The 27,791-nt window shown below is 41.5% G+C and overlaps 1 protein-coding gene across 4 annotated transcripts; it reads right to left on the bottom strand.

Annotated features, from left to right (window-relative positions):
- Window positions 1–332: 332 nt before the first annotated feature.
- On the bottom strand, window positions 333–23,108 carry LOC311044383 (histone-lysine N-methyltransferase SETDB1-A-like). Of its 4 annotated transcripts, none has more exons than XM_084055911.1 (19): window positions 23,001–23,108; window positions 20,839–21,112; window positions 20,323–20,471; window positions 19,478–19,708; window positions 17,805–18,305; window positions 16,933–17,085; window positions 15,046–15,244; window positions 14,667–14,740; window positions 14,219–14,409; window positions 10,228–10,354; window positions 8,873–8,969; window positions 6,081–6,267; window positions 5,510–5,862; window positions 5,201–5,317; window positions 4,270–4,439; window positions 3,319–3,450; window positions 1,942–2,135; window positions 1,445–1,533; window positions 333–1,295 (listed from the first exon to the last, which is right to left on the bottom strand). In XM_084055911.1, the coding sequence occupies exons 2-19, from the start codon at window positions 21,015–21,017 to the stop codon at window positions 1,175–1,177; spliced, it is 3,264 nt and encodes a 1,087-aa protein (XP_083912037.1). In that variant the 5' UTR covers window positions 21,018–21,112; window positions 23,001–23,108; the 3' UTR covers window positions 333–1,174. The 4 variants fall into 4 exon arrangements, with proteins under 4 accessions (XP_083912037.1, XP_083912036.1, XP_083912038.1 ...); XM_084055910.1 differs by lacking the exon at window positions 23,001–23,108 and adding an exon at window positions 22,569–22,699; XM_084055912.1 differs by lacking the exon at window positions 23,001–23,108 and adding an exon at window positions 22,569–22,699 and having other exon boundaries at window positions 19,484–19,708.
- Between the last annotated feature and the right edge of the window lie 4,683 nt (window positions 23,109–27,791).

The following is a 27,791-nucleotide window of genomic DNA, read 5'->3' as shown; positions in this document are numbered from 1 at the left end:
TTTCATAATCCAAACAAGGAGTGCCAAAAACGGTTATGACCGTTTTTGGGCAAAAATATGAAAAAAAAAAAAAAACACCTACTATAATCATTATTTTAAAATTCTACGAAATGTGAAGACTATTGTCACAGTCTGCATGTGGGTTAGTCAAAAGCTCTCTTCACAGATTAGTGATGCAGTTCTTGCTTTTACTGTGGACATTTACAAACATGTTATTTAAATGTTGTAGTCTGCATTGATGTACTATACGGTATAAATTAGACATACCCACACATAGACACATAAGACTGTATGCCCTGCCCTGTTACGTCAGGGCATGCAGATTCTAGGTTGGTGTTCACTATCCTAGTTACTTTGTGGCACTTCATTGATTTCTTTGTGCTAATTACTTGATCATTTAAGACGGTTACTGTGTAATTTGTTTGGTTTATGCCACTTACTCTGCTATTATACGTCTTAGGTGAACAAATAGCGCTAATGCAAAGGACCCCTCAATGAACCTTGAGAGTCCATCCTTTTCTCAAGAACAATTGTGTTAAGAGGGTAATTAAAGTAACATCAATCTTTTAATGCTCAGTATAATCATCAGGTACATAGTACATATAAAAAACATTTGGGGAGGGTATTTGGGTAGGGTACATGTAAGTAGATGACCGAAAATTCGCAATGCGCCCCAGATGATTTCCGTCTGGAACAAAAAGGGGGAGAATAGGGCTTCCAAACAGATATATCAATGAAAAAGACTGGAATCCACTAGATGCAAAAACGGATTATTTATATTGCCTTTTTGGCATTTATATTTGCATGTACATAAATACAAGAATGAACCTGACCTAAAACGCGCACACACAAGCATTATTAAAAGCTGCAATCCGTAACTTTTATGTCCTACCTGGGAAATGAACCTTCTACTGCTTGAGCCAATACAGAAAGCCTGTTTGGTGATAAATTGCATTTCGCGTTTCATGCAATACCTCTCGTCAACCAGTGGGGGTCCATAAAAAAAGAACAGGTAGACCAAAACCAACCGCAGCAGTTGTGTTAGTTATATTGTACTCTACCATAAAACAAGTTTTATGGATTGCAGGATTTAAAGGATAGCACCTATTATAAGCAATTAATAACTTTTAACTTTGCATCAAGTGGCTTTCAATATTCTAAATTGTTACACCAACTACAGTGTATCATGGCAGTTTTCGGAACCACAGAGACATTGCACACTTTTCAGGACATTATCTACACCTCCAACTGTAGATCTGTAGTTCCAGGTCAACTCTGTACCAGATTTGACGAGCCTGAGACAAAACATGATGAGAGAGGGACACATGTCAACCAGTAACAATAAAAAGTTCTTAGATAAATCACAATTTATGCTTACGCTGTATGAGTGTTGGTGCAAAAGCATTCAAACAATCTTCTCAGACAGTGACAGGTAGACACTTACGTGTTGGTGAAAAAAGCCATCCAGGGAAACCTAAGGTCATGTGTATCCACAAAGACATTCTGCACGAACATGTTGGGGCTACAGCTGTGCTGTAAGAGAGAGAGAGAGAGGAAATGCCTGGGCATTCAGTATGTGCTCATATTAATTAATCCATTAAAAACAAAACAAATTTTGCACAAATTTTCACGATTTAAAAAAATAGCAGATCTACAAGCTCGTAGCGCGGCACTCGGTGCCACGCTATGAGCTTGTAGATTAGCTATTTTTGAGTGGTGCCAGCCACTCCTATATCTGACTTTGTCTGTGTGTCCGGGTGTATGTATGTATGTCCAATAAACAAGCATTGATGACAACATCAATACGGGGCTCATCAAAGGCACCACTCTCTTCACACAGGGTGTGATTTTAACCTTAATGGGTTACAATACTGTGCACTGCACGGGGGAAAAGTGGCTGTTTTGACAGCACAGTGTGATCCTGGCTGCATCAGGACTCACGTTGAAATAGCGCGCCACATTCCCTTCCACACCAGCATCGATGACGTAGCACTGGTCGTCCCCATCAAACAAACGCCTGGTCATGATCGTGGTAACAGAGGTAGTTGATTTGTCTGGTCCCTTCTCCCTCGCGGTAGAGTCAGCTCCAGATTTCCCTAGAGATCTTTTTGCAGGGCCTACTGTCTTTTCAAGGTCTATGAGAAATATTAAACACATCTGCATTTGAGTCTGATCCAGGTCTTATTACGTTAAAAGAACTGTTAACACATTGACTACCAGAGTTTTTCATAATGTACTCACCCCTGTGCCAGCGATTTGCGTGTTTTTTTTATTTTTTTATTTTGTAATTTTTCATTCAAATAAATTGTCTGACTGCAGTTTTAAACACATACTACAGTTCTACCAGCAGAGAGCAGCAAATAGACACCTTGATCACCTCGCTGACTCGCTCGCCCCCCCCCCCCCCAAACAGACTCAAACAGTCAATACGTCATAAACCGGATGTGACTTTTTCGACAATCCCTGATCGGCCTTAAAACGATGTGATACACGACGACAATGACTATTAATCACCCGGACTAAAGAAAATAGAAATGGAGCCCTCCGTTCGTTTTTTATACCGTGTGAAAAAAACATGTTTTTCCCTATTCTGGCCGAAAATGACCGGGGGAAAAAAAAGAGAACCGGAAACGGAATCTGCGTCATGAAACCGGATCCCGGTGTGTGTGAAGTAAGTGGAAAACGAAAACTATGATGAAAAATAAACAGAGCAGCGCGATCACAGATTAAACAATGAAAATTCCAAAGAACGAGTTAACTCGATTTTCAGAATTGCGGCACGCAAAAACGAATTAACTCGATCTAGGCAATCAATGTGTTAAGTTCTGTGAGGAGGACAAAAAAAAGATAAAACAGCAGGAGCGATTGTGAAATTAGATTAATGGTTATCTTTCAGTTTTAAGCCAGATCTGGCTGAATGAATAATGGAAGGACATATTACTGCTAGTATTTCCCTCTATACCGACTCTCTTCACCGAAAATAGTCACAACATAACGCACTGCGAGCATGTAGATCTGCCTGTTCTCACCAAATGTTTACCCCAAAATAGGGACGCTAGGGTTCAAGTGGTTAATTCTCCCTGCTGTGTCATCTTGGTATCACTGACACCGAGTGCGATGTCAAAATATGTCTTTATGAACAAAATACAAATGTCTAAAACACAGCTCTGCTTTTAATGTGGCAGTGAACAGAAAATGGCTGTGATGCAAGATTCTTCACACAAATCTGCATATTTCAACAAACAATGCCCATGTGCCCCAATAAAAAAAACGATAAAAATGGCTTTTCCAGAGGAAAAATGGAAACCATCAGTGTACCTGATTCGCTATCTGAACAGTAGGCTTCGGTCTCATAATCCTCCTTGTGAACCTCAGCCCCTTCTATGTGGTTCAGCTTAACACAGTATTCTGTGTTATAACTCTTCGTCTGCCCACTGCTCTGAATTCTACCTAGAGAGAGGAGGGAGAGAGTTTGTGGGAGAGTACTTGAGTAACCTTGTCCAATATAATGGAAAAACTATTAATGACTGTACACTGTCTCCCGCTGTACTAAATATGATATGTTGAACTGAGACAACATTCCATTCTGTTGAAGCCACTGCAGGAATGTAATTCTGCATGTCCGTGACAAAAGATAACGGTTGCAGTCAACGAATCAGTGTTGCAAGTTAAATTATCGTACCGAAGGCTTAAAGTTAGAATTTAAAAGAAAGTTATTTCTAAACGGCCCCAAAACCCCCCACAAATAATCAGTTGTGCATATACTGTATGCAATTACACAAGCATATCTCTGCTGTCCGGCAGCAACCAGCTAACTCCAAAATGTTCATTTTTCAGGAAATGACTAAAACAAAACAAAGATGAGTTAGGAGGTTTTGTTCATCATTGATAAGTACAGCTAAATGGACCTCCAAGCTCACAATGAGGTGCTGGACAGCAACGGTATATTGTAAGCAACAACCTTGTTTGACATGCTTCTTTAGAAAAACGCACCACATACACTGTGTGGAAGCAGGATTGTAACTGTACTGTGGCATTCATTTATTTTAGACAGAAGATTTTCATGTGACTTTTTTCTCCACTGCTCAAAAAGATATACTCTATGCAATCGCTTAGTTACGAGGACTATATCAACATTTAATGATGATTTGACTATCGGTTTTGGTATAAAGTGAAAGTTGTGGTTGCAAAACATTGTCCACCTGTACCATTCTCTGATTCGACCCAAGAAGTACAGCTGACAGAGGGCTCTCTGACAGAGTGACTTACCACTGAAGGTGCAAATGAAGGTGCCCATGGCCACATCATCCAGACAGCGGACGCCCCAGCCTCGATTTTGCGTCTTAAAAACCTGCAACCTCACTAGGATGCCATTCTGCACCACTCGGTTGGAGCACATAGACGGATCACAGCGGCACAGAGCGTTACACTCATACACACTGAGGAGAAAGGAGTGATGACAGAGGATATGTCAAGACTCATCATTTTGATTAATAATAATAAATCAACTTTATTTGTACAGCGCTTAGTTGTACCAATATGTATTGTTACAAATGTATTGTTACAAAACGATTGAAACAGAAGAAAAATCAGCAACATAAAAAACAGCTTGACATGCATAAAATATATAGTGTAGTAACTGTGAAATAAAACCTTTAAGTGAATCAGTCAATTACATAGTCCTAGTTACACTTATATCTTTATAACCCTAGTACCAACAACACTGCTGTCATTGAGACAAACCTAATAAAGACTATTAATTCTCAACCAAGCAAAGCTTTCGAACAAATAACTAAAAGATTTTTCTTTTCTTAGGCCCTCACATATAGAGCTTACACCTACGTTGCACCGCCAATCAGACCAGGCCAATTTTAATATAAGGATATGAAGTCCACTCAGTTTTCAAAGGTGAAAAAAACTGCACTACTGCAGTAAATGTAAACAATTAATTAGTAGGAATGACATACTATACTGCCCATCTCAATTATGGTGAAACAGATCTAGTGGTGATAGGTGAGAATTATAATTGGCTAAAATTTACCCCAAAAAAAGAAAAACAGGCCTTCAGCCATGACGAATTCAAGCACGTCTACACAAATATTGGCTGTTTAAAATAGGGGTAATATTATATGAATATGGGTTTTGTTCATACAGGATCGATTTTGATCATGAATTTGACTCAGATAATGAGAAAACTCACCCAGTAACGATGGGATTGTACAATCTCTTGTAATAATAACCAGCACTTGCATCCGAGGGTCCAGCGGGGCTCAGGGCAGTGCTCTCAACAGTCAGTTGCCTGCAGGAACATGCAACACTGCAAAGAAAAAACACAGTTATTAATATCCAGAAGTCAGCTTCTCCAGTCAGAAGTGACATAAAAAGTAGCTCTGGCCATATTCTTAGATAATCATCATCATTATAAAATCTTTGTTCAAGTGCTTGTGGTTGCACAAATTTTGACCATCATCATAGATACCCCCTTTCAGGTTCCCGTGTACACACCCACCTATCCCTGCAGCCATCCGTACAGTCACAGCCCACCAGGAAGTCAGGGGAGGTGTTGATAGAGACGGCATCGGTTGCCACACGTTCCTTTCTATACATCGGCAGTACAGCTCGATCGCTGTTTATCTCGTTGACGCAGGAGATCTGTCTGCGCTCCTTGCCCTTAGAGATGTCTAGTATGAATACTTTGGAGGGCAAGGGCTTGCAGGTGATGGAGACAAACACGTCAGGGTCCAAGCAGAACATCTCCAGATACAGGAAGTCACAGCGAGTCTTGTGAAGGTAGTCTTGCACCAATGCCATGGTGCCGAGACTCAGGCCACAAGGAGACCTGTAGTAGAGGTGAGCCGACTCCTTTGAGGGAAGCAAATAAAACAATAAAGCAATCAATCAATAAAACCTTTGCTTAGGCAGGGAAGCCTAACAATCTTCCACTGCACATCAAGTCCAGCCCCACCATTGAAATGTTTAAATCCACACTAAAAACCCACCTCTTTAGCTCAGTCTAAGGGTCTCTCTCTCTCTCTCTCTCTCTCATAACAAATTGTCATTGAAATGCAATGCATGAGTACCTTGTCAGCATGACGCTTGCGAGCTTTCATACGGTGGAACTCATAAAACAGAGGAGCCAGAAGTGGGTTGCGTCCGGTGTGTGGCTTCAGATCTTTGGGCCTGATTCGGTCCAAACAGGCTGGGCTGCACCGGTGAGGGCTGTATTTTACCATCTTAGAAGCTGGTATGGCGACTGGTAGCTCATCCCTAATACAAGTATAGAAGATACGTAGGTTCTTAAGCAATAATATTTACCACCGATAGCAGTATTAACAATAACTAGACTGTGGGCACCGGCCTAGTCGGAAACGATGAAAATTGGGAATGCATGCATTCCGTAGACCGTAGCACCTGTCTGTCTGTATCCCTAGTAAGCCCATGGTGTTTTCTGTATCCATCTGTCCCTTTTATGCCCATATACGTAGATCCCCAACGTATGGGCCTATCGGCTGGTTAAGTAGTTCTGGACAAGCGTCTATGTGACTTGACACAATCTGTCGGGTGCTCGGCAATGCGTGTGCACATGCTCTGTAGACGTTATTGTAAATATGACCCCTGAATAAGCATAGGATTAAACTTTGACCTTACGTTGAGACCTTGACCTTTGATTAGGGATGTTAACAATTAATCTATAATCGATTAACACATTCCCTGCCATTGACGGAGATCTCCATCATTTCAAATCCAACTGTTAACCGCCATCTACGGAGATCTTTGGGGGGGCTAGTGAAAGTTACAGATATGGTGTGTGCGATATCAAATGTGAGCTTACCATAATCACAGTAATCCTCAATCATATTCCATCATATTCAAGGGCTTTTGGAGAGAAATGAGACAGACTCCATAGAGCCCTGCAGAGGGGAGGTGTGTGTGTGTCCAGCTGATGCTCGTTGACGCTCGTTAATGTTATATATATTAAGGCTATCATGTTCCTGCACTCATTTTCGGTTTCGGACAAGAATTTTCCTTTCGGTCCTAAAAAACGTCACTTATCGGTTAATCGATCGATAAGGTTATGAACTATCAATTAATGAATGAATCGATCATTTGCATCCCTACCATTGATGACTTAAAAATAATTTTAAAAGAGCACAATGGCGCAGGTCCTGGTCCTATCCCCAAGTCTGATCCAAACTGAATTAAAACTGTCATGAGAAATCGCTGCGACAGTAGAAGGTGACTACAACATACCTGCTCCGTAGGGTGTGGGTGCGTTATGACATGGACTGATAAACTGTATCAATACCAAAGGCACACCACGGCACCCGCATGTAGTAGACAAAATAAATCAATGCTTCCCTGAGGCAATCACACTCATTGTCCACAAATAGTCACACACTAAGACTGTGAAATAGTATATACTATGTACTACTACATACTACAATACTATATACTATGATTACACAGTAATCATATTTCAGATTCAATAGGCGGCCCAGGCGCACCCCTGTTATACATGTTATGAAGTGCACAATAAAAGGAAAAGAAGTTAACAAAGAGAGTGAGACACACACACACACACACACACACACACACACACACAGGCTGGATGTGAGTGTGTGAGACAGGCTACTTTGTGTAAATCTGTTTTACTCCCAAATCATGTCCACTCCGGTAACAAAAACGCAGAAAGAACGATCAAAAAGGTCAACCAAACAACACGCTATTTGGGGAGGATTGATCGTCTAGTCAGTAAGAATACTCTGAAGATTCTTGCAGGGGCCCTCATACAAGGTCATTATGATTATGCATGCACTTCATGGTATCACAACACCTCCAAGGCCTTAAAAACAAGGCTCCAAACATCCCAAAACAAACTTGTAAGGCTACTTCTTGGCCTCAATCACAAAACCCATCTAACCCCTGCTCATTTTGCTAGGATTGGATGGCTTAGGGTTGAGGACAGAGTACAGCAACTTGCTATGGGCCTGGTCTTCAAGATACACACCACAACATTGGGATCCCCCTGTATTTGTCAAAATACTTCCAAAATGTTAATGAAGTCCATGATCATAACACCAGAGGCAGCTCCACAAACTGATTGTATGACATTCTGTATAGTAGTGTGTATATCTGTCTGTCTCTTATATGTCATCATGATTTGTGTGCATGGGGATCTCATCTTAAACAAGCTTAGTGCTTAAAGGAGACACACCATGAATTTCACTTTTTTTTAATTTCTTTGGTATTTTTTTGGCTCCCCAGTGTCTCTTGTACCCCAAAAAACATTTTTTTTAACATTCAGTCATTCATTCTCATTTCAGAGATTTTCAGAATGGCCGTGTCTGAACAGGCCATCTCAGAATGGCAAGTTTGCTTACATCACGAAACTTTCTGCCCATGTATTTTGACAGACAGAATTGCTCAGTACCGCAGTACAGCACCCCTCTGCCCAACAGGACATTTTGGTATTGCAGCTGAAAGTGCTTTATAAGCCTGAGAGAATTGACTTGTGATGAGTATATCTGAGTGTTGATTTAGGCTCAAACCTTTTGAAAATGGTTTGAGGGACATACACCATATGATATTAAATATCAAATATTTTTTTTAAATTCATGGTGTGTCTCCTTTAATGAGCTTTCCAGTTTAGTAGACCTTGTATTGTGAATTTGTACTTCCATGTACTGTTATGTACTGTCATGTACTGTTTTCATGTCTTACTAAATAAAGTACATCAATCAATCAATCAATCAAACAATGTATGTCCGTTACAATACTTGTCCAATGATTAACATTTTTACATTCAGCCTCAAATCGTTAATTCTTCATTCGAGAAACGTTTATAACACAAACTTGGAACACAAGTGCTTGCCTGTCAGCACTGGTGTTGGTGCTCACTGCTGATACTGGTATGGATGCAGGTTTGGTCTGATAGGGCTTGCTTGGATGGATGGTCTGTGTTGATGTCACTGACGAATGGAAAGAGACAAAGAAGTGAGTTCTCATTACCACACACATTTTGAGGTTTACTTTGCAACAAAGTGACTGTGAATTTGATGTCTGGTACCAGTTCTCCCTCTTTTCGGAGGGTTTCGCCTCAGATGGGCATGGTTTTATGGTAAGGTTTACGGTTATGGTTAGGTTTAGGCATAGTTTCTGTGAGGTTAAAGTTAGGTTTAGGCATAGTTTCTGTGAGCTTAAGCATAGTTTCTGTGAGCGGCGGTCTCTCCGGTAGGAGACTCAAAGGAGACTCTTTGAGTCTCCTGCCGGATATCATCTTTCCGCCGGTCATCAAATTATTGGCTTAGGAATGCGACAAAAACAAAAAAATCTCCATGAATTCAATGCTTCATGGGGTGTGTAATTTATAGAAAATAAGTATTTTTTGGGGTGAACTACTCTTAAGGTTAGGTTTAGGCATAGTTTCTGTGAGGTTCAAGTTAGGTTTAGGCATATTAGGGGCGGTCCCCGGGTGAAACCGGAACATCCGGTGGAACATCATACAGCGTGGCTTCATTCTCAACTTTACATAGACTATGTATTGTTAAAAGGTAGTGTAAAAGTGATATTTGTTGGTTAAAACATAAACCTCTATATTCTGATAGTAATCATTGCTCCTCATCTCTCCAGCTATTTAATAAACAGAAAATACATTCAGGCAATCAGGAAAGAGTACCCATTTATCAGCTTCAATTTCAGATTGTTCCAATAAAAAAATGTGTCTGCTCACTTCTTTGAGTCATCACTTCCAATTTCACTTGTATTTATGTTATACTCTGTCCTGTAAGAGTTTGCCTGATTGGATAAAATTGGTATCCCAACCTGAAAATGCATTTTCTGTTTACTACAGAGCTTGAGAGACAGGGAGACCCATGTTCCTGAACAAACACTATAGCAATGATTACCATCAGAATAAAGAGCCATTGTACACTTATTTTAACCAAAAATATATAACTTACTGCACCTTTAAATTAATTGTGTTTTATTCTGTTTACCAATAAAATTTTAGGTGCGATCTCGAAGTCACTCTGTCAGCGAGTTGGTCTGTCTATCCAACATATTCAAGCACAAACCGAGAGCTTATCCCAGAGAGCTAGTCGCAGTTTATCACAGATTAAGATGAATCCTTTTCTTCATTTTATGTAAAACACTCCGACTTTGTTTTTAAAGAAGTGCTATATGAATGAACTCTCATATTATTATTACATAACTGGAGCAGATACTAACTCGGCTGGGGGGCGGAGGGGGGGTTGTCCTTGCGTGGCTCTGTTCCTTTCTCCAACCGTTTCTTCAAATTGACGATGTATTCGAGCCTTATGGAACCCAGGTATATCCACTCCTTTTGTTCATCATCCTGAGTATGACATGCAGACAACCGTTATCTCATGTTTTGACACTTTCTGTGTACATGACATGAATTACAAATGTTGCCATGATATTTATTGACAAGCAAAATCACAGAAACAATAAAAGCTTAATTGTTTCAAAGATAATTTATGACAATGTGCTAAATCTTTCAAAAACAAGAATGTAAAGTTGCACGGTGTGTTTGCGGAACAGAAACGTTTAAATAGAATGTTATACCTCTAAAGCTAGAGTAAAAACAAAGATTAGCTACATTCTTATTTAATGAAAGAAATATCTGCACTCATATAATTTTCTAATTTACTTTATCAGTACTTTGTGCTATCCCAAGCAGGAGGGGCGATATCCAAATGTGGCAGTGGCGTGCGCCACGGCGGCCGCCGCGTCCGCCACGACCGCCACGGCGGGTGGCGGCCGTCGTGGCGGCCGCCACAACCGCCGTGGCAACCGCCGCGTCCGCCAGATCCTCCGCCATAACCGCCGCCTCCGCCGCGTCCGCCAGATCTTCCGCCATAACCGCCGCCTCCGCCACCGGCGCCGCGTCCGTCAGATTTTCAGCCATAACCGCCGCGTCCGCCAGATCTTCCAAAATGTGGCGTTGGCGGGCGCCGCGGCGGTTGTGGCGAACGCCACGACCGCCGTGAAAACCGCCCCAAGCGCCGCGAGCGCCACGTAGGGTCCGCCATCCGATCCATCGACCATATCTGCGCTCTTCTGGCGCAGCCCCCCCCCCCACATGTCCCCCCCACCTGCGTGCCCCCCCCCCCCCCCCGGGACCCCCCCCGGGATGCCCCCCCGCCCAACGGGTGGATAGTAATAATTGTATATTTTGCGCATTTGATCCAGAGCAGTTGAGATTTGATTCGGCCATATCTTTCTGAATGTAACTTGTATTTTTATAATTGTATTTTTCATATGATCTGTAAAGTTTATATTTTCATTTGCTACCAGGCATGAATTCATTATAATTTATTATATATATTTTTCCTTATTTTCTTTCTTTATTTACACGTGCGTAATGAACGAAGCATTTGAGATTTCATCCGCCCAGATCTTTCTGAATTTTACTTGAATTATTATAATTTTAATGTTCATATGATCCGTAAATTTTATATTTTCATGTGGTATCAGGCATGAATTTATTTTAATTTATTTTATTATTTTATTTCATTTATTTACATGCGCGCAATTACACACGCATCTAACTATTGGACTCAGCTCTGGGGACACGGTGCGGCTGCAGAGTTCACCTTGAAATTTGCCATTACAATTTTACTGTAGCCTAATCCACAAAAGTGTGACTGACTGTTAATTCCTTGAGTCAATACATTGTGTTTTTATCACCGGTGCCAGTATTATTATTATTATTGTTAATAGACCTTGCAACATAGAGCAACTTAAGTGCTTGCAGAACTTAAGCACACTTATTCTCCAGACAGACGACAGAAACAGTCTGTCTGTCTGTCTGTCTGTCTGTCGGTATATATACGTGCATAAATTAAGCTTGGGTCATTGGTCAATGAACCTGGTGTGTCGGTCAGAAAATAACTGATCTATAAACTCACAACTCATCGCATCCTCATTCATTTCACTGGTCAAATGCAACAGACAGACAGACAGCCAGCCAGACAGACAGACAGACAGACAGACAGACAGACAGACAGACAGACAGACACGGTCAGAGACGCACCAGTACCACCGAGTGCTAGTATGGAGCTTGTTGTTGCGTCTTTGAACAGTTCACACAGCGAGCAAAACTTGGGGAGCCCGATTTGGGGGCTATGCAAACAGGGACTATTAATTAACCATGCTACAAGTAAATGATATAACACACAATTTGGATGAAAAGGCGCATGTGTAAATGAAAATAAAATAATATATTGGCTATAATCAAGTCTACTTATCAATCTGTCCGTAAGTCCGTCCGTCCAGACAGACAGACAGACAGACAGACAGACAGACAGACAGACAGACAGACAGACAGACAGACAGACAGACAGACAGACAGACAGATCTGTCTGTCTTCTTATTGACGTAACCATGGTAAATATAATTAGCTTGCATAATGTTAATAGCCTAATATAATAATATAGCCTATCATAATTATCTTTGGTTATAACCGTGTAGCCTACAGTATAATATATTTATATTATCTATCTATCTATCTATCTATCTATCTATCGCGCTGCAGCTTGTTGATCGGCTATTTTTGGTGTCACGGCCTGGTCTGTCTGTCTGTCTGTCTGTCTGTCTGGCTGTCTGTCTGTTGCATTTGACCAGTGAAATGAATGAGGATGCGATGAGTTGTGAGTTTATAGATCAGTTATTTTCTGACCGACACACCAGGTTCATTGACCAATGACCCAAGCTTAATTTATGCACGTATATATACCGACAGACAGACAGACAGACAGACAGACAGACAGACAGACAGACAGACAGACTGTTTCGGTCTGTCTGCCTGGAGAATAAGTGTGCTTATATTATTAAGTTCTGCAAGCACTTAAGTTGCTCTATGTTGCAAGGTCTATTAACAATAATAATAATAATACTGGCACCGGTGATAAAAACACAATGTATTGACTCAAGGAATTAACAGTCAGTCACACTTTTGTGGATTAGGCTACAGTAAAATTGTAATGACAAATTTCAAGGTGAACTCTGCAGCCGCACCGTGTCCCCAGAGCTGAGTCCAATAGTTAGATGCGTGTGTAATTGCGCGCATGTAAATAAATGAAATAAAATAATAAAATAAATTAAAATAAATTCATGCCTGATACCACATGAAAATATAAAATTTACGGATCATATAAACATTAAAATTATAATAATTCAAGTAAAATTCAGAAAGATCTGGGCGGATGAAATCTCAAATGCTTCGTTTATTACGCACGTGTAAATAAAGAAAGAAAATAAGGAAAAATATATATAATAAATTATAATGAATTCATGCCTGGTAGCAAATGAAAATATAAACTTTACAGATCATATGAAAAATACAATTATAAAAATACAAGTTACATTCAGAAAGATATGGCCGAATCAAATCTCAACTGCTCTGGATCAAATGCGCAAAATATACAATTATTACTATCCACCCCTTGGGCGGGGGGGCGTCCCGGGGGGGGGGGGGGCACGCAGGTGGGGGGGGGGGGACATGTGGGGGGGGGGGCTGCGCCAGAAGAGCGCAGATATGGTCGATGGATCGGATGGCGGACCCTACGTGGCGCTCGCGGCGCTTGGGGCGGTTTTCACGGCGGTCGTGGCGTTCGCCACAACCGCCGCGGCGCTCGTGGCGGTTGGCGAGCGCCACAACCGCCGCGGCGCTCGCGGCGAGCGCCACAACCGCCGCGGCGCTCGCGGCGTCCGCCACAACCGCCGCGGCGCCCGCCAACGCCACATTTGGATCTCGCTGTCTCTCATCCCAAGAGGCAAATTCTACCTTCTCTAAGAAAGTATTTGAACCACGTTCAACCTCAATTCATTCAATTAATTACATCAATGTTGTAACTATTCATTGTTTTTATATGTAGTCACAAATTGTCTACTACTGTATGTCCACCCATAATGAATGTCAATCGCGTTAGATCGTGGTAGAAATGTTTTTGTTCCAGTGGATAGATGAGACCCTCCCCTACCCCCCGGACACTTTTTGTTTACATCCACGTGCACGTCGTGGCTTCTGTGCTGGCAGCCTTCATCCGCTGGCACCAGCGGATGACGCGGATGCATAGTACCCTCAAGTGTGGAAGTTGCTACATCAAAATCGTGTTTTTTTTGTTAAAAAATAAACTTGAAGGGGAAAAAAATTATAATAATCACGATTTACAGGACCATGTTGAAAGCACCTCACCTTGAAAACCACCTGTATCAACTGGCAGTCAACCTGCTCCACCACACACTTCCTCTGGATTCGTTGGAGGTCCACATTCAGGGTCTGCCCAACTCTGTAGACAGCCAACGAGGAGTTTGGATACACCTGCAGATAGTCCTTGATAAAATTCTTGTGAGCCTCATCAGTAAGATCCTCACACACGTCCTTCACTGTCACACACAAATAAAGACAAATCACATGTTTAGTTTTGTTCTTCCTTACAGTACGGTATATGAAATAACAGGAACATATTTGCAATTCCTTCCTCTATTTAAGATATTTTAGGTGTAATCAGTGTTTGGCAGTACCACGTTATAAGTAAGGTCTTGCTGTAATAATATTACTTATTTCAGTAACAGTTCCTTTGAAAATGACTCGCCTCAAACTGAACACCCCCCACCCCCCGACATTGACATGTCCGTCTTACATGGTCGGCACACCAGGTGAAGAATAGTCAGACCAACATAGGAGGGAGTGTGATCATCAAAGAAGACCAGGAACCTGAAAGATAGAAACATTCTTTTGTCAAACCCCGAAACTGGAATTGAGCTAAAAACTTCTACTGTAACTTATACGCATAAGTAAGAATTGTGGCCAGCCGTCTCAGAGGTGTACCCTCGCTGCTGCTGCTATTATTTATTATTACAATAGAATAAGTAAAATGTATATTTAACTTAACAGACACACCCAAATCTACCATAACTCACCACCCAGATGTGCACACAAAAATACACACACACACACACACACACACACACACACACACACTCACACGCGCACACACGCGCGCACGCACACAAGCTAACCTCATCCGGTTCTTTCTATTGGGGAGATCCACCAGGATACCAGCATCAAACCAGGACCTTTCAGCTTCTTGATACTTGGCCACCACACGAGCACCAACGTACAGCCGGTCCACAGCCGCTGAGTGGCAAAAAGCAATTTGATGTCCAGCCAACAGGATCCTTTTCTTCCCAAAATCGACCTCGTAATTCTGCACACCATCTGTGAATGAGGAATTGACCATGTGTTGGTTGTTTGTGTGAAACCAAAAATGGTAACATTATAACAACTGGAGCAATTGCTGTGTAATGCTTAAAATAGACCAGTTGATTATCTTCTGATAACAGTGACAGTCACAGTGGTGACGGTTGGCAGTGATCCCTTTACGTTATCACCAGAGCAAACATGCTCACCATATCCTGGCCCTAAAATATTGTGTCACAGTAGGTATGTTCTGAAATACTATCTAGTGGCTGGAAAGTGCTTTTGGAGGTATACGCTATCCATTAGTTTCCTAGGGAACTTGGTGGGGAAACGAGGGCGCGCAAATGATGTGCATCAGTTCAGGTTGTCACTAATTAAATTAATTTGAAGACAATGCATATTGGCAGAAAATCTAGTTTGGAGGAAACAGGCATAGCTAGGCCCAGTGGTGAGCTGTGGATTTTTGAACTAAGGGTACTGTATTTTATGACGTCACGTGCGCGCGCACAGGCATGTGCATATAGCCACTTACTAATACTGTATTCAACATGTGATTATTAATGTATTTATATTTCTTATTATTTTGTTGCATTGTTAATTTGTTGTTTTTATTTTTGTTTCAATTAATCAATTATTTTACTTTCCTTTTAGTTTTATATAAAAAAAAACTTACTTTACTTTACATAGACTCACCCACACATAAGCAGTTAAAATAATCAGACAACTTGTCTTTGTCTTGTCTCAGAGAACTGGGTGCTCTGCTAAGCAATCCCCTTCACACTGCAGTGCAGAGACTGTTGTCTCTCATTGTGAGAGGAATGTAACACATTCAATTCAAGTCCATGGCTTTTCTCCAGTAGCCCAATGTTATGCAAAGCAGCCAGGTAGACGCTATTGAGAATGTCTCGCCACTGACGGCGCGAACCTTCAGATGCTATTGTTTAAATTTTAAGGTGTTAACGACCGCCGCTGACGGTGAGTGCATGTGGAGCACGCGCGAGCCCCCAGCCCCCACAGTCTCAGAACTAAGGGTACGCCGTACCCGCCCGTACCCCCTAGAGCTCAACCCTGGCTAGGCCTACACTAGGCCTGTCCCCGACTAAGGATTTCTATAGTCGAATCTGATTGGCCAAATGTTGCCTATAGTCGACTAATGCAACACCAAAAAAAATTTGAAAGTTGAAAGTTTTCTTGTTTAGATTTTTTTTTTTGGCACGATTCGACTGAGATTGGCAGTCGAATCAGTCTGATTCGACTGCCAATCTCTGTCGAATCATGCAAAAAAATAGAGGAACATTCCATTTGGGCTGTATGGGTGCTTAATGTCTGATTTAACATATACTTGCTTGGTTTCTCCCATTCAATCATGATGTATATCCTATTTTTGGCAAACTATTAGTTCATTAATATAACAAATTAGGCCAATCTCTCAGTCGAATTAAGAGATTGGCAGTCGACTAAGACTTCCCTCGACTGATTAGTCGACTATTCGAATAATCGAGGTCGGGCCTAGCCTACACCTACCAAAATTCACCGTACAATTTAAAAATAGAATAACAGAGGCCTGAATCAAGAAAATGCATGTTGCACTGGCTAAGGTATTTTACTGGGAAACCTTTCTCCTTATGCATGTCAAAACCATAAACCAGGCAATATCCCAAAATATAAATCATCAAGAGTGGGTCCTGCTGAAAACATTGTCAAACCTTCTGCTATGATCTCTGTTAATTTTCCCTTTTCCCAGAAGTTGGGCTTCCTCCTGGCTAAGACCTCCATGCCAACCGTTAACGCCTCTTCTGGGAGGTCCTTAGGGGGTTTTGTGTCTGGGTTGGGGGAAGCCACCAGTGCACATGAATTTCCTGCAAGATAGAGGACCAATATGTAAAAATACAAAAAACAACAGCAACTGAGGAGCGAGACCACTGTACAATGCAAAATAATAATTTGAATGCCTTCAAACGTCTATTTCTTTTACAACTTTTGTTTAGACAAAACGAACAATCAAATGGCATAAAATCTTACAGAGTACTCTGCAAAGCGTTTTGAGTGGAAAACTCTTCCTCGGGAAGCAATGGTAAGCGTGTGAAATCATGTCAAATATAAATATATTTATAGAGAGAGAGAATGGTGTGAGTCAATAAACATACTAGCATTAAGCCAACCACTGGTCACTAGCCTATACATACATCCACATACACACATATGCATGCATATACAGTACACATACAAATAGACGTTTGAAGGCATTCAAATTATTATTTTGCATTGTACGGTGGTCTCCCTCCTCATTTGTTTTGTTTTTTTTTTGCATAAGAAATACAGCAGCAGGAAAGACAGCAAACTATCCCCAACTTTCCCATATCCAAGTATCTATAGGTGGATTATGAAAGCGTTCACAGGGATGTATTGTACGTGGCTGTTACTTTTTAGATAAGACAACAGCTATAAATTCCCATCAGTCAATATCAGTGACCATACAAACCCAAGGAAGAAAGGATATCAACATTGCAGTGATATGTAATGAGGTTTGTATTTGAAGCACTGTAGTTGCAAACATGGATCAAGACCCAGATTTTACCTCCAATTAGCTTTTGCGTTGTGGTGGATGTATTTGTTCGTCCATTGGTCATAATATTCGTCTGTGACAGAGTCACTTTGCTTGCAGCAGTGTAGCTGGTCTTTGGTGCAACAGGTGTGCTTATGATATTGGTGTTCACTTTTGGTGTCAGTGTCTGCTCATCTCTTTTCTTTTTTGACCGGGATTCTGAGTCAGAGCCCATCCAATCAGAGCCACTGGAACTGCTGTCCTCTTTTGGTTCCCAATGCGTGTCAGAATCATATTCACTATTCTCTTCCTCTTCCTCCTTATAGCTGCATTGCTGCAGGGAACGGAGAGAACGGCGAACAGTGTTCACCGGGTGTTTGGGAAGGACTACTGCTGCCTTCTTCTTCTTCTTCTTCTTCTTCTTCAGGTTAGCTGGAAGAGAAGTAGAGGAAGCCTCATCTCTTAGTGTCTCTTTGTGTGAATCCTGATCCCTGTCAGTCTGCGGATGTTGCGAGGGAGATAAATGAGGCATATCTACGAAGGAGAAAAGTGTGAAGATTATGTTACTGAAATCATAATATTATATCACTTTATGTTAACACATTGGCTGCCATGGACGCAGATCTGCGTTCTTTTGCGTCCGCAGAGCGCACGCTGCCAAGAACGCAGATCTGCGTTCTTTCAACAACAACAAAAAATTCAAAACTTTTTTTTTTTTTTTTTTTTGACCCAAAGACCAAGGAGATATGATTTTTCGAAGATTTAGACTCCCATCCACTTCCTTGTTAACTTAAAACTTAAAAATTCTGTATCTCGGCTCCTGAGTACTTTTTTTTTCTCATTGAAAAAGTCTGGCAGTCTACTGTAGAAAAAAAAAAAAAAAGATGGCAGCCAATGTGTTAATCAATTAATAACATGTCATCACAACATTTGTCAAATTTTCTCTAATTTGTTTTCAATGACACATCATCCTTACGGTGCGTTTTAACAGCGGGCGACTCTCGGGCGATCGCGGGCGACATCGTCCAAAAGATAAAGAAAGTCAGAGGGGCGGCCATAGCTGAATGGTTAGTGAACCCGCCTAGGGAGCCAGAGTCCCTGGTTGCCCCAGGTTCGATTCCAGGCCAGATCAGCATATGTGTCGATGAAATGAAATTTGTCCCTGAGCAAGACTCTTAACCCCTAATTGCTCACAGGTTCTCATTGGAAACAAGACCGCAAGGACTTTCATGAACGACCTGTTAAAAGGAATTATCCTTTATCCTTCTATGAGAGCCGGCGATCGGGCGAAGTGGGCGGGGGGGCGATGAAAGATGGATTTTCTTTATCTTTTGGACGATGTCGCCCGGCATCGCCCGAGAGTCGCCCGCTGTTAACTCATTCACTGCCAGAATTTTTCTGGCCGCGTTTGCCCACTGCCAAGATTTTTCATTGAAAAAAAAAAAGTACTCAGGAGCCGAGATAGAGTATTTTTAAGTTTTAAGTTAACAAGGAAGTGGATAGGAGTCTAGATCTTCGAAAAATCATATCTCCTTGGTCTTTGGGTGAAAAAAAAAAAAAAAAAAGTAAAAAAAAAAAAAAAAAAAATTTAAATATTTTTTTATTTTTTTATTTTTTAAAAAGTCGTTTTAGTCGTTCTAGGCAGGCATGGCTTAAGGACAGAAGTCGTTTTAGTCGTTCTAGGCAGGGAATGAGTTAAAACGTACCGTTACTGTTGTCTGCAGCATCATCATCAAATCTGTTCACCGCAGCTCCATCATCAGCGTTTGTGTGGCGTGTTTCATCTTCTGAGGTGGAAGGCTTATCTCTTTGTGCAGGTTTGTGTGAATTCTGAACCCCGGTAGTCTGTAGGTGTTGTGACTTGGAAACAGAAGGGTTAGAGGACACAATGCTTCCAGAAGGGATGACGTCGTATGGAGATAAATGAGGCATATCACCTAGGACGGAGAAAAGTGTGAAAATATAATAAAATGATAATGTCATGTTAATAAACTCATTACATGTCATTACTTGGATTATGTTAGTGAAATCATAACATGTTATCACTTGGATGGTGTGAAATGCCTAGGAATACCAATACATTTCTGGATAAAAGAAATTCACATAAATTGCTGACATAGGCAGCAGAGAGTCATTCTTACATTGAAACGTTGCCTTTATAATAAAAAGTTGTCTTAATTGTGCAAGTGTAGACGCCGGTGTGCTGGTCATTCCCAAACGTCTGCTTAATGAAATCTGTTGTCTCTTTGTTTTTTGTTTTTTTATAGATATTTTTGCAAATCTCATATTAGTAATTACTATTTAGTTCCTCATCTTTGTTTCTTAAATTATTTTGTAATTTTTACTAACTCCTGTTTCATTCTTGCACAGCTAGAGAAATATCCATAAATTACGGTAATGTAATTAACCAAGTTTGCTCACAAACATACAATACAACAGAAAGGCATGTGCAAATCTCATCCATTTTAAACAACCAAAATACAGGTTTACGTTCAATAGACACTGACAATACATGTAAAGCTCTATTTTATATTTTCAACATCATCCTTACTGTGGTCTACATCATCGTCGAGTCTGTTCACCGTAGCTTCATCATTAGTGTTTGTGCAGAGTGTTTCATCCTCTGAGTCAGTGTCTTTGTACTCCCAACCAAGCGAATTGTACAGATCCTTCACAACAGCCTCACATTCGTCCACTGACCTGCCAAGTACAATCAAGGATGTTGTCAGGGAGGTGGTTCTGTATCGTTTATGATAGTCAGTCGCTCATATTTGATACAGTCTGTTTCTGGCGAAAATGTAACTAATTTGGCCGAAGTAACATTAGCGTTTTCTCACCCTCAGTTTTCTCACACAGTTCTTATTTGACGCGATATTAAAGACGTATATGGGAATTCAGAATGGGGTGGGGGGTGGGGGGGGACCGCGACCCAGGTAGGATGCGTAAATTACGTCAGACTTTGGTGCTGTGTGTGTGTCTGTGTGTGTGTGTGTATATATATATACACACACACATGCACACACACATCTATATACACACACACACACAAATACCCCATGGCACTCACCTTCGGAGCTTGTCGTATTCGATCTGCCGCCTCTCGCTCCTGTCGAACAGGGATTGGAGCCGACTGCTCTGCACTGCTGCTGAGTCCAACAGCTCCTTTTGTTTCCCCTTCACCTTCTCCTTGATCCATCTTCGGAGCTCCTCTCGAGTCATAACCAACTCATCATCATCACCCTCCATCACGACTGTAACATTTGTGACAACCTGGCACCTGCTCTTAATCCAAGGCGGTTTGAGATGATGTGGATGCAACTGCTCAGTGAAGTAATCCCAATCTGTGACACACACAGCATATGCCTAGGGTTAGAATCAAACTAGATTGTCGAAACACACACTACTTGGCTTCTACAAGTACAATTTACAATAGAGAGCAATAGACAATAGTCAACATATGACAGGGTAAATGTTCAGTAAATAAGAGTGCAAATACATAAAGGTGGTGGGAAACTTAATCCATTCTCTTTGGGTCTAGTTTTAACCTCGGCCGACAGCTTCACAATCAAAGTAGGTGATGATGTTATCACAAGAAAAGAGGAAATTACCTACCTAGGTTCCATTTTAGAGGCAAACCTTTCCAGTGATAAAATGGCAAAAAAGAGTAATCAAAAGTCAACCAAAGAACATGTTTTTTTGTATAGGATTTCCTCTCTAGTCAGTAAGAATACTTTGAGGACTTTAACAGGGGCCCTCATCCAAGGTTACTTCGACTATGCATGCACCTCATGGTACCACATCACCACCATGCCTTAAAAACAAGGCTCCAGACATCACAAATCAAACTGGTAAGGCCACTTCTTGGCCTTACACCCACAACTCATCTAACCCCTGCTCACTTTGCTAGGGTCGGATGGCTCAGGGTAGAGGATAGAGTACAGCAACGTGCAATGGACCTGGTCTACAAGATACATCACAACGTTATACCCATGTAGGCTACCTGTCAAAGTACTTCAAAAACGTAAATGAAGTCCACAATCACAACAAACTGATTTAAACTGCTTATGATGTTCTGCATAGAAGTGTATGTCATTTAATGCCACTATGAATTGAGTACAAAGGACCCCTAATGGAAACAAGCCAATTGCTTTCTTGGGTTTTGTTATTCCTATTAGCTGACCTTGTATTGAACTGTACTTTCATGTTTTTTTCTGCAAACTTCTAATAAAGTATTCAATCAATAAATCAATCAATCAATCACCTGCACGGGATTTATTGACAGAAAGTAGCTGATAACATATATTATGGTGGATTTTTATTAAACAAAATCTTGACAGATTACAAAGAGGATAATCAAAGCTTTCCGTACTGCTGCAATGTTGGTGAGTTTAACGTCGTTTAATACGATCAGACTGGACTTTCCTGTTTGGATGTATGGGCTGTCAAGGGTTGGTGTTGCAACTCTAGATGCTAGCTATTAAAATTAAGAGATGCAACCCTCTGGACGAAACCTACTTTACTACTTATGCTCCGTAGAAAACTCTTCTTTGATCGAGAGTTTCGAGCCTTAGGACTTCTTTTTTAAATGGTGTACATTCATTGAATACATACAACACAATAAGAGACATTCTAGAGTTAACATAAACACTTGCCGACGTTAGCCTATTTGTTATTTGAACAAAACATCTTGCTTTCTCAATTAATAACGTGCGTGTTAACCAATCAAACCCTGCACGTCGGCATGTTTACGTAATAGTTTTGAAACGCTAAAGTCTGGTAACTTAAAGCTTAGCTTACATTTACGTATAAAACGCTGGTTTAGCAGATGTTGTTGCAGAGCGCGCGCGTTCCGCTCTGCTCGCCCTTTTACAAATCTTGAAGTTCCGCTATGGCTACAAACGTAGCTAATTACACTCTATGCTACAAACGCGTCGCGCTACAAACACGTTGAAAGTGTTGGGCGCTAATGCGCATGCTCATATGAAGTTCAATGACGTGAACGCAGTCAACAACCAATCGGCGTGCTCTCTCAGCACCAAACAGGAAGCAGCATGATCTATGGTCATGTGGAGCCATAGATCATGTGGCCGTCCGTTCTCTAGATGTTTGTCTTCAGGAAATGTGCCCGAGTCGTAAATGATAAGACAAAACACAAAATATTAATAAAACATAGTTTTATAACCATTTAATTACTGTTACGATCTGCATTTTGGTATGAAAGAAACCCACACTTCTAATTTAAGCCGTACACCTGTATCATCATAATAACTGTCGGGGGATATTTGCAATCTGAAGAAGCAAGGTTCTTCTTCCTTGACAGATAAGCATTAGGAGGAGTAGCTTCTTCTTGACCGGACAAATATGGCGCCCCGTTGACGCATTGCTCCCATAATATTGGACTGTTCCAAAGAACAGGCATTAGACTTGATCTTTACTCATTTAATCACTAGAGGGCGCCATATACTAATAATAATAATAATAATGCCTGGTTTCTCCATTTGTTTTGGAGGAGGGCCAAATGCAACAAAATCTCAACCTTACCACAACTACACCACACATTTCCAGTTCATCCTCATTTAACCTGCAGAAAGCCATTCCTTCACATTTGTGTAGGATTTGACTGCTGTTATATTGGTTAACTGTGTCTCCTACGAATGTGCAGTACAAGACATTGTTGAAGAAGTGGCGTATGCTCAGCTTCCAGGATAAATAAAGGTTAAAATGCACATTATAGATAGTGTGAAGTTCTCTCACATTCATATTTTTCCTAGAGTAGATTAACAGGCTCATACTCAGTCAGCCTGAAACATGAGCTGACTTTGTCAAGGCAGTATTAGCTTCTCCCCTTACCTGAACCCAACAGTCACAGAAATACTCATGGACACACAGTGACATTACACACATACAGGGGTCAGGGGATGAGGGAGTTAATGTGATATATAAAGCAAACAGTGAATAGAGACCATCTTTGAACAGAAACATAGCATTGTCTGAGACTGATTTAGGTGAGAGAGAGTGTTTCTCTGTTTGTGTGATCGCCTATACTGCACCACTTCACCTTGGCTGCCACCGTCAGGGGGAAGTGGATCGTAGCAGACTGGGAGCAGACCTTTTCAGAAGGAGAGGTAACAAAAGGCCCTATTGAGAAGTGGCAATAGAGGTGACTCAGCAGGACTTGACAGGTAAGCAGATATTCATGTCATAATGAGGCATCTGTCTGTCTGTCTGTCTGTCTGTTGGTCTGTCAAAACAACACAAAAAGAGGACAGCAGCCCCATTTCATTTCATATCATCCATGCCTCAAACAGGAGAGCTCAAATTGTCTGACAAACATTCTGTCACATGCCCATTATAATGCCATGGTGGGTAAGATGCCTGTCTCCCGAACAACACCTGTCCCTGCTAGCCAAGGATTGAATCTAACCAGAGCCACGTCTTCTATGCATCATACATAGTCTCTCTCAACATTCCTATTGTTTCAATAAATAAAGCATACAAAGGGAGTGAACTGCAGATGTTCTGTTTACAAAAATGCTATATATTATTCTGTTGAGCTGAGTTGAAGTTAATTACCCAGAAACTGAATTTAATTGAATTGTACTGAATTAAATCGGCGAATAGCAGTTTAGCACTGGCGTCTCTTTTTATGTGTATTTGACACATGAATCCATCATAGTGTATCCACTTGTGCAATAGTGCCTATTCAATGTCACCCATCTCCTCCCATCACGACCAGTGAAGCTCCTTTGAAATTCATTTTACAAGGCTGCTTTGATATGCCAGGTGGTGTTCTGGACTTCTAAGCAGTTTCTTTACTATGGGTCACATGCAAGCCAGTGTTTCCCTCCAACTTGGGGTGCACTAATCTTGTATAATGTGCACTTTTCCCTCTCATCCCTTGAGATCTCCGTTCCACATGCAGACCGGTTTCTCCATCTGTTAGTTCTCATGTACACAAAAGTATGTGTGCACACACACATTCGCACTCACGCACGCATGCACGCACGTGCACGCGCACGCACACACGCGCACACACACACACACACACACACACACACACACACACACACACACACACACACACACACACACACACACACACACACACACACACACACACACACACACACATCACACATCACCCACACATCACACTCATTCACTCACTCGACTGTCTTATACCGCCATCTTAGTTATAAGCTGTGTTTCTGAATGATCAGTCAGGTCTCCAGTCGCTGACCCAGATCTCAGAATTCCCAGGGCGTCAGATCTGTCAGCCATATAGGCTGTTAGGACAATGTACTGCTATGACACCTGAATTTCCCTGTGGGGATCAGTACAGATTTATATTATCTTATTTCCCACTGACGGCATCATCTGGGGTTGGCCGCTTCAAAACATCTATGAAGAAGAGGTGGGCCTGGCAGACAGCACAGCATGCAAGTTCAGGGAGCTTGAGCAGACTGCCGATCACATAATCACCACCTGTGCCATGTAGAAGCCACCATTGGAGGCCGGCCTCTTCGACGTGGGACCTGAGACGAGGGCGTGGCTGCACAACATTGAGCTGGACATCTGATGATGATACACGAAAGAATAAGGAAACCACTAAAGCCAAATTTATACTTTGTTGTATGACTGTTGTTTAAAGCATATTTTAGCCACGAGGAGAGGAAATAGCTAACTAACCACTGAAGTGGGTGATCTGATGTCCGTAAGTGATTGAGTCTGTGTACTCACTTTATTTTTCCAAAGGGCAACATGGTGTGTGTGTTTCCATAGTGCATGCCATTTTGAGGTTCTTTTTTTGATTGTGATGTTTATGTGTTGCACCTTGTGAATGTGCATTTATGTATGTTTGTCAATGTTTACAGTATGTGTGAGTGCTAGCTCTGTCAATATGATGGTATCTGTCTCAGTGTTAATGAGTGATTTTACATGCTTATGTACATGTACATGCACATGTACACATGTGAACAGTGAAGGTGTGCATGGTGCCTGTGCTGATGTGTAAGCGAGTGTCTGTGTTTGAGTGGATACCTTTGTCTACACGTATGTGTTATGTTTGGTGTGTGTCGCTGTGTGTCCTTCTGTGTCTGTGTGCATGTGTTAATTTGTTAATGTGTGTGTGTGTGTGTGTGTGTGTGTGTGTGTGTGTGTGTGTGTGTGTGTGTGTGTGTGTGTGTGTGTGTGTGTGTGTGTGTGTGAGTGCATGTATGCATACATGCGTGCCTGCATGCATGTGTGAATAGTTGGTTGTGACCACGGTGTGTCCGGCTGGGATAAACCTACATATCTGCCTAATCTGGCTGTTTGGGGGTGAGTCTGACCCCTCTCAGTAACTGTGTAAATACACAAGCATACAGACACTTACATAACTCAGCTGATAATGCCGCTTTTGTATACATACATTCCACCAGGTAGGTTATGTCATTGTATACAATGTCCTATTACAGTAATAGCCCTGTAGGTCCATGCACTACAGCAGCAAATTCACCTCATACTTGAGGAAGGTAGAGTTGGATCTCATTGTGTTATACACAGTGAAATCCTCAGCGTTCATGTAAACTGTGAGAGTAAAAACCCAAGCTGTGCAGCTCAAACAATTTAACTTAGTTAGTTGACTTACTAGCCCCGCTCCTATTTTCGCTCGACAATAAATGTCTTTGCCAAAAATAGCAGATTTACAAGCTCACAACAAATGATCTGCTATTTTCGCCGAATGTTTGCCGCAGAATAGGGATGCTAGGCTACAGTATGTAACTTTGATCTCCTCCTTTCGACAAAATGTACAGTATTATGAGGGCAGTGCATATTGTTAAGCTCGGGAGACCCTGGTCAGAATCAAAAGTGACAATGAGAGAATTCATAGGATTATCATGGTACCATGTACTCATACTACTCTATTTACATAACTCTGTACTGTAACAGGCCAATAGCACAACATTGTTTAGCTTAACCCTGACTCTATCATTAATAGGAATAGAAACCTAAAACTAGGTTTAAAAATGCCACATTAATAAATCATTAAAACACATTTTCTAATGGTACAAGAAGAGCAACAGTGGCCCTCAAGTCTGTTGGAAAGGACATGAGGTCACCACTGCAGCACTGGACATCACCCAGGCAGAGCCACGTGAGCAGATGTTCAGACAGTCCTCTTCTATAGCTCCGGTTCTCAAACTTACTTGGCTCAGGGCACCCCTGTAAATAACCTTTTCATCCACGGCACCCCTGAACTACGGTGTTACTTTATAGCACCTTACATTTATGTCATATTAAGGTACGTAAATATGTAAATCTTTTCCCCCAAAGATACAGCATGTCATGTCACAAGGAGACACAACTTGAGAGTAGGCTATATGTGTTTTATTAGGGCAGATTGAAAATAACCTTATACTTGACGTTTAACCACTTGAACCCCAGCATCACTATTCTGGGGTAAACATTCGCCACAAATAGCTGATCTACAAGCTCACAACGCGTCACAGCGCGTCACAATGCGACACGTTTTGGCAAAGAGATTTGGCGTAGATCGAAAAAAGGACGTACAGGGTAAGTTTACTTTAGAGGTACCATACGTGGTTAAACGGAAGTGATATTGAAAAATTCCAAATATTATCAAAGTGCTCTGCAGCACCCCTAGACAACCTAGGGTGCCACGGCACCCACTTTGAGAAACCCTGTTCTATTGTGTTGGAGCCTGTCAGGACCATCTCTGACAGCAGCCCTGACCCTGATGCTCCTCCCTCCACCGACAGTGCAACTCACTTATTCCCATGATCTCAATGATCTCAAGGGGGTTTAACTGTAATGTGCAGGTCTTCACTTTCAACAATGCGGATTTGTAGATATAGCCTTGAATATTGAGGGTGATTGAAAAGCTAAAATATTCTTCTGGTGGAGGACCGTGGAGTAGCCTTTGGTGGAAGAGGGAAGGTGGGGTAGAAAGTGGTAGCAGCTTGAAAATCCCAGAGGTGTGTCCTACATAGAACATTGACGAGTTATATTACATTACTC

Source organism: Gymnoscopelus microlampas (genome assembly GCF_963454915.1).
Source record: "Gymnoscopelus microlampas genome assembly, chromosome: 4".
Lineage (NCBI taxonomy): Eukaryota > Metazoa > Chordata > Actinopteri > Myctophiformes > Myctophidae > Gymnoscopelus > Gymnoscopelus microlampas.
The sequence above is the reverse complement of the archived record's forward strand: the minus strand, read 5'-3'. Positions and strand labels throughout refer to the sequence as shown.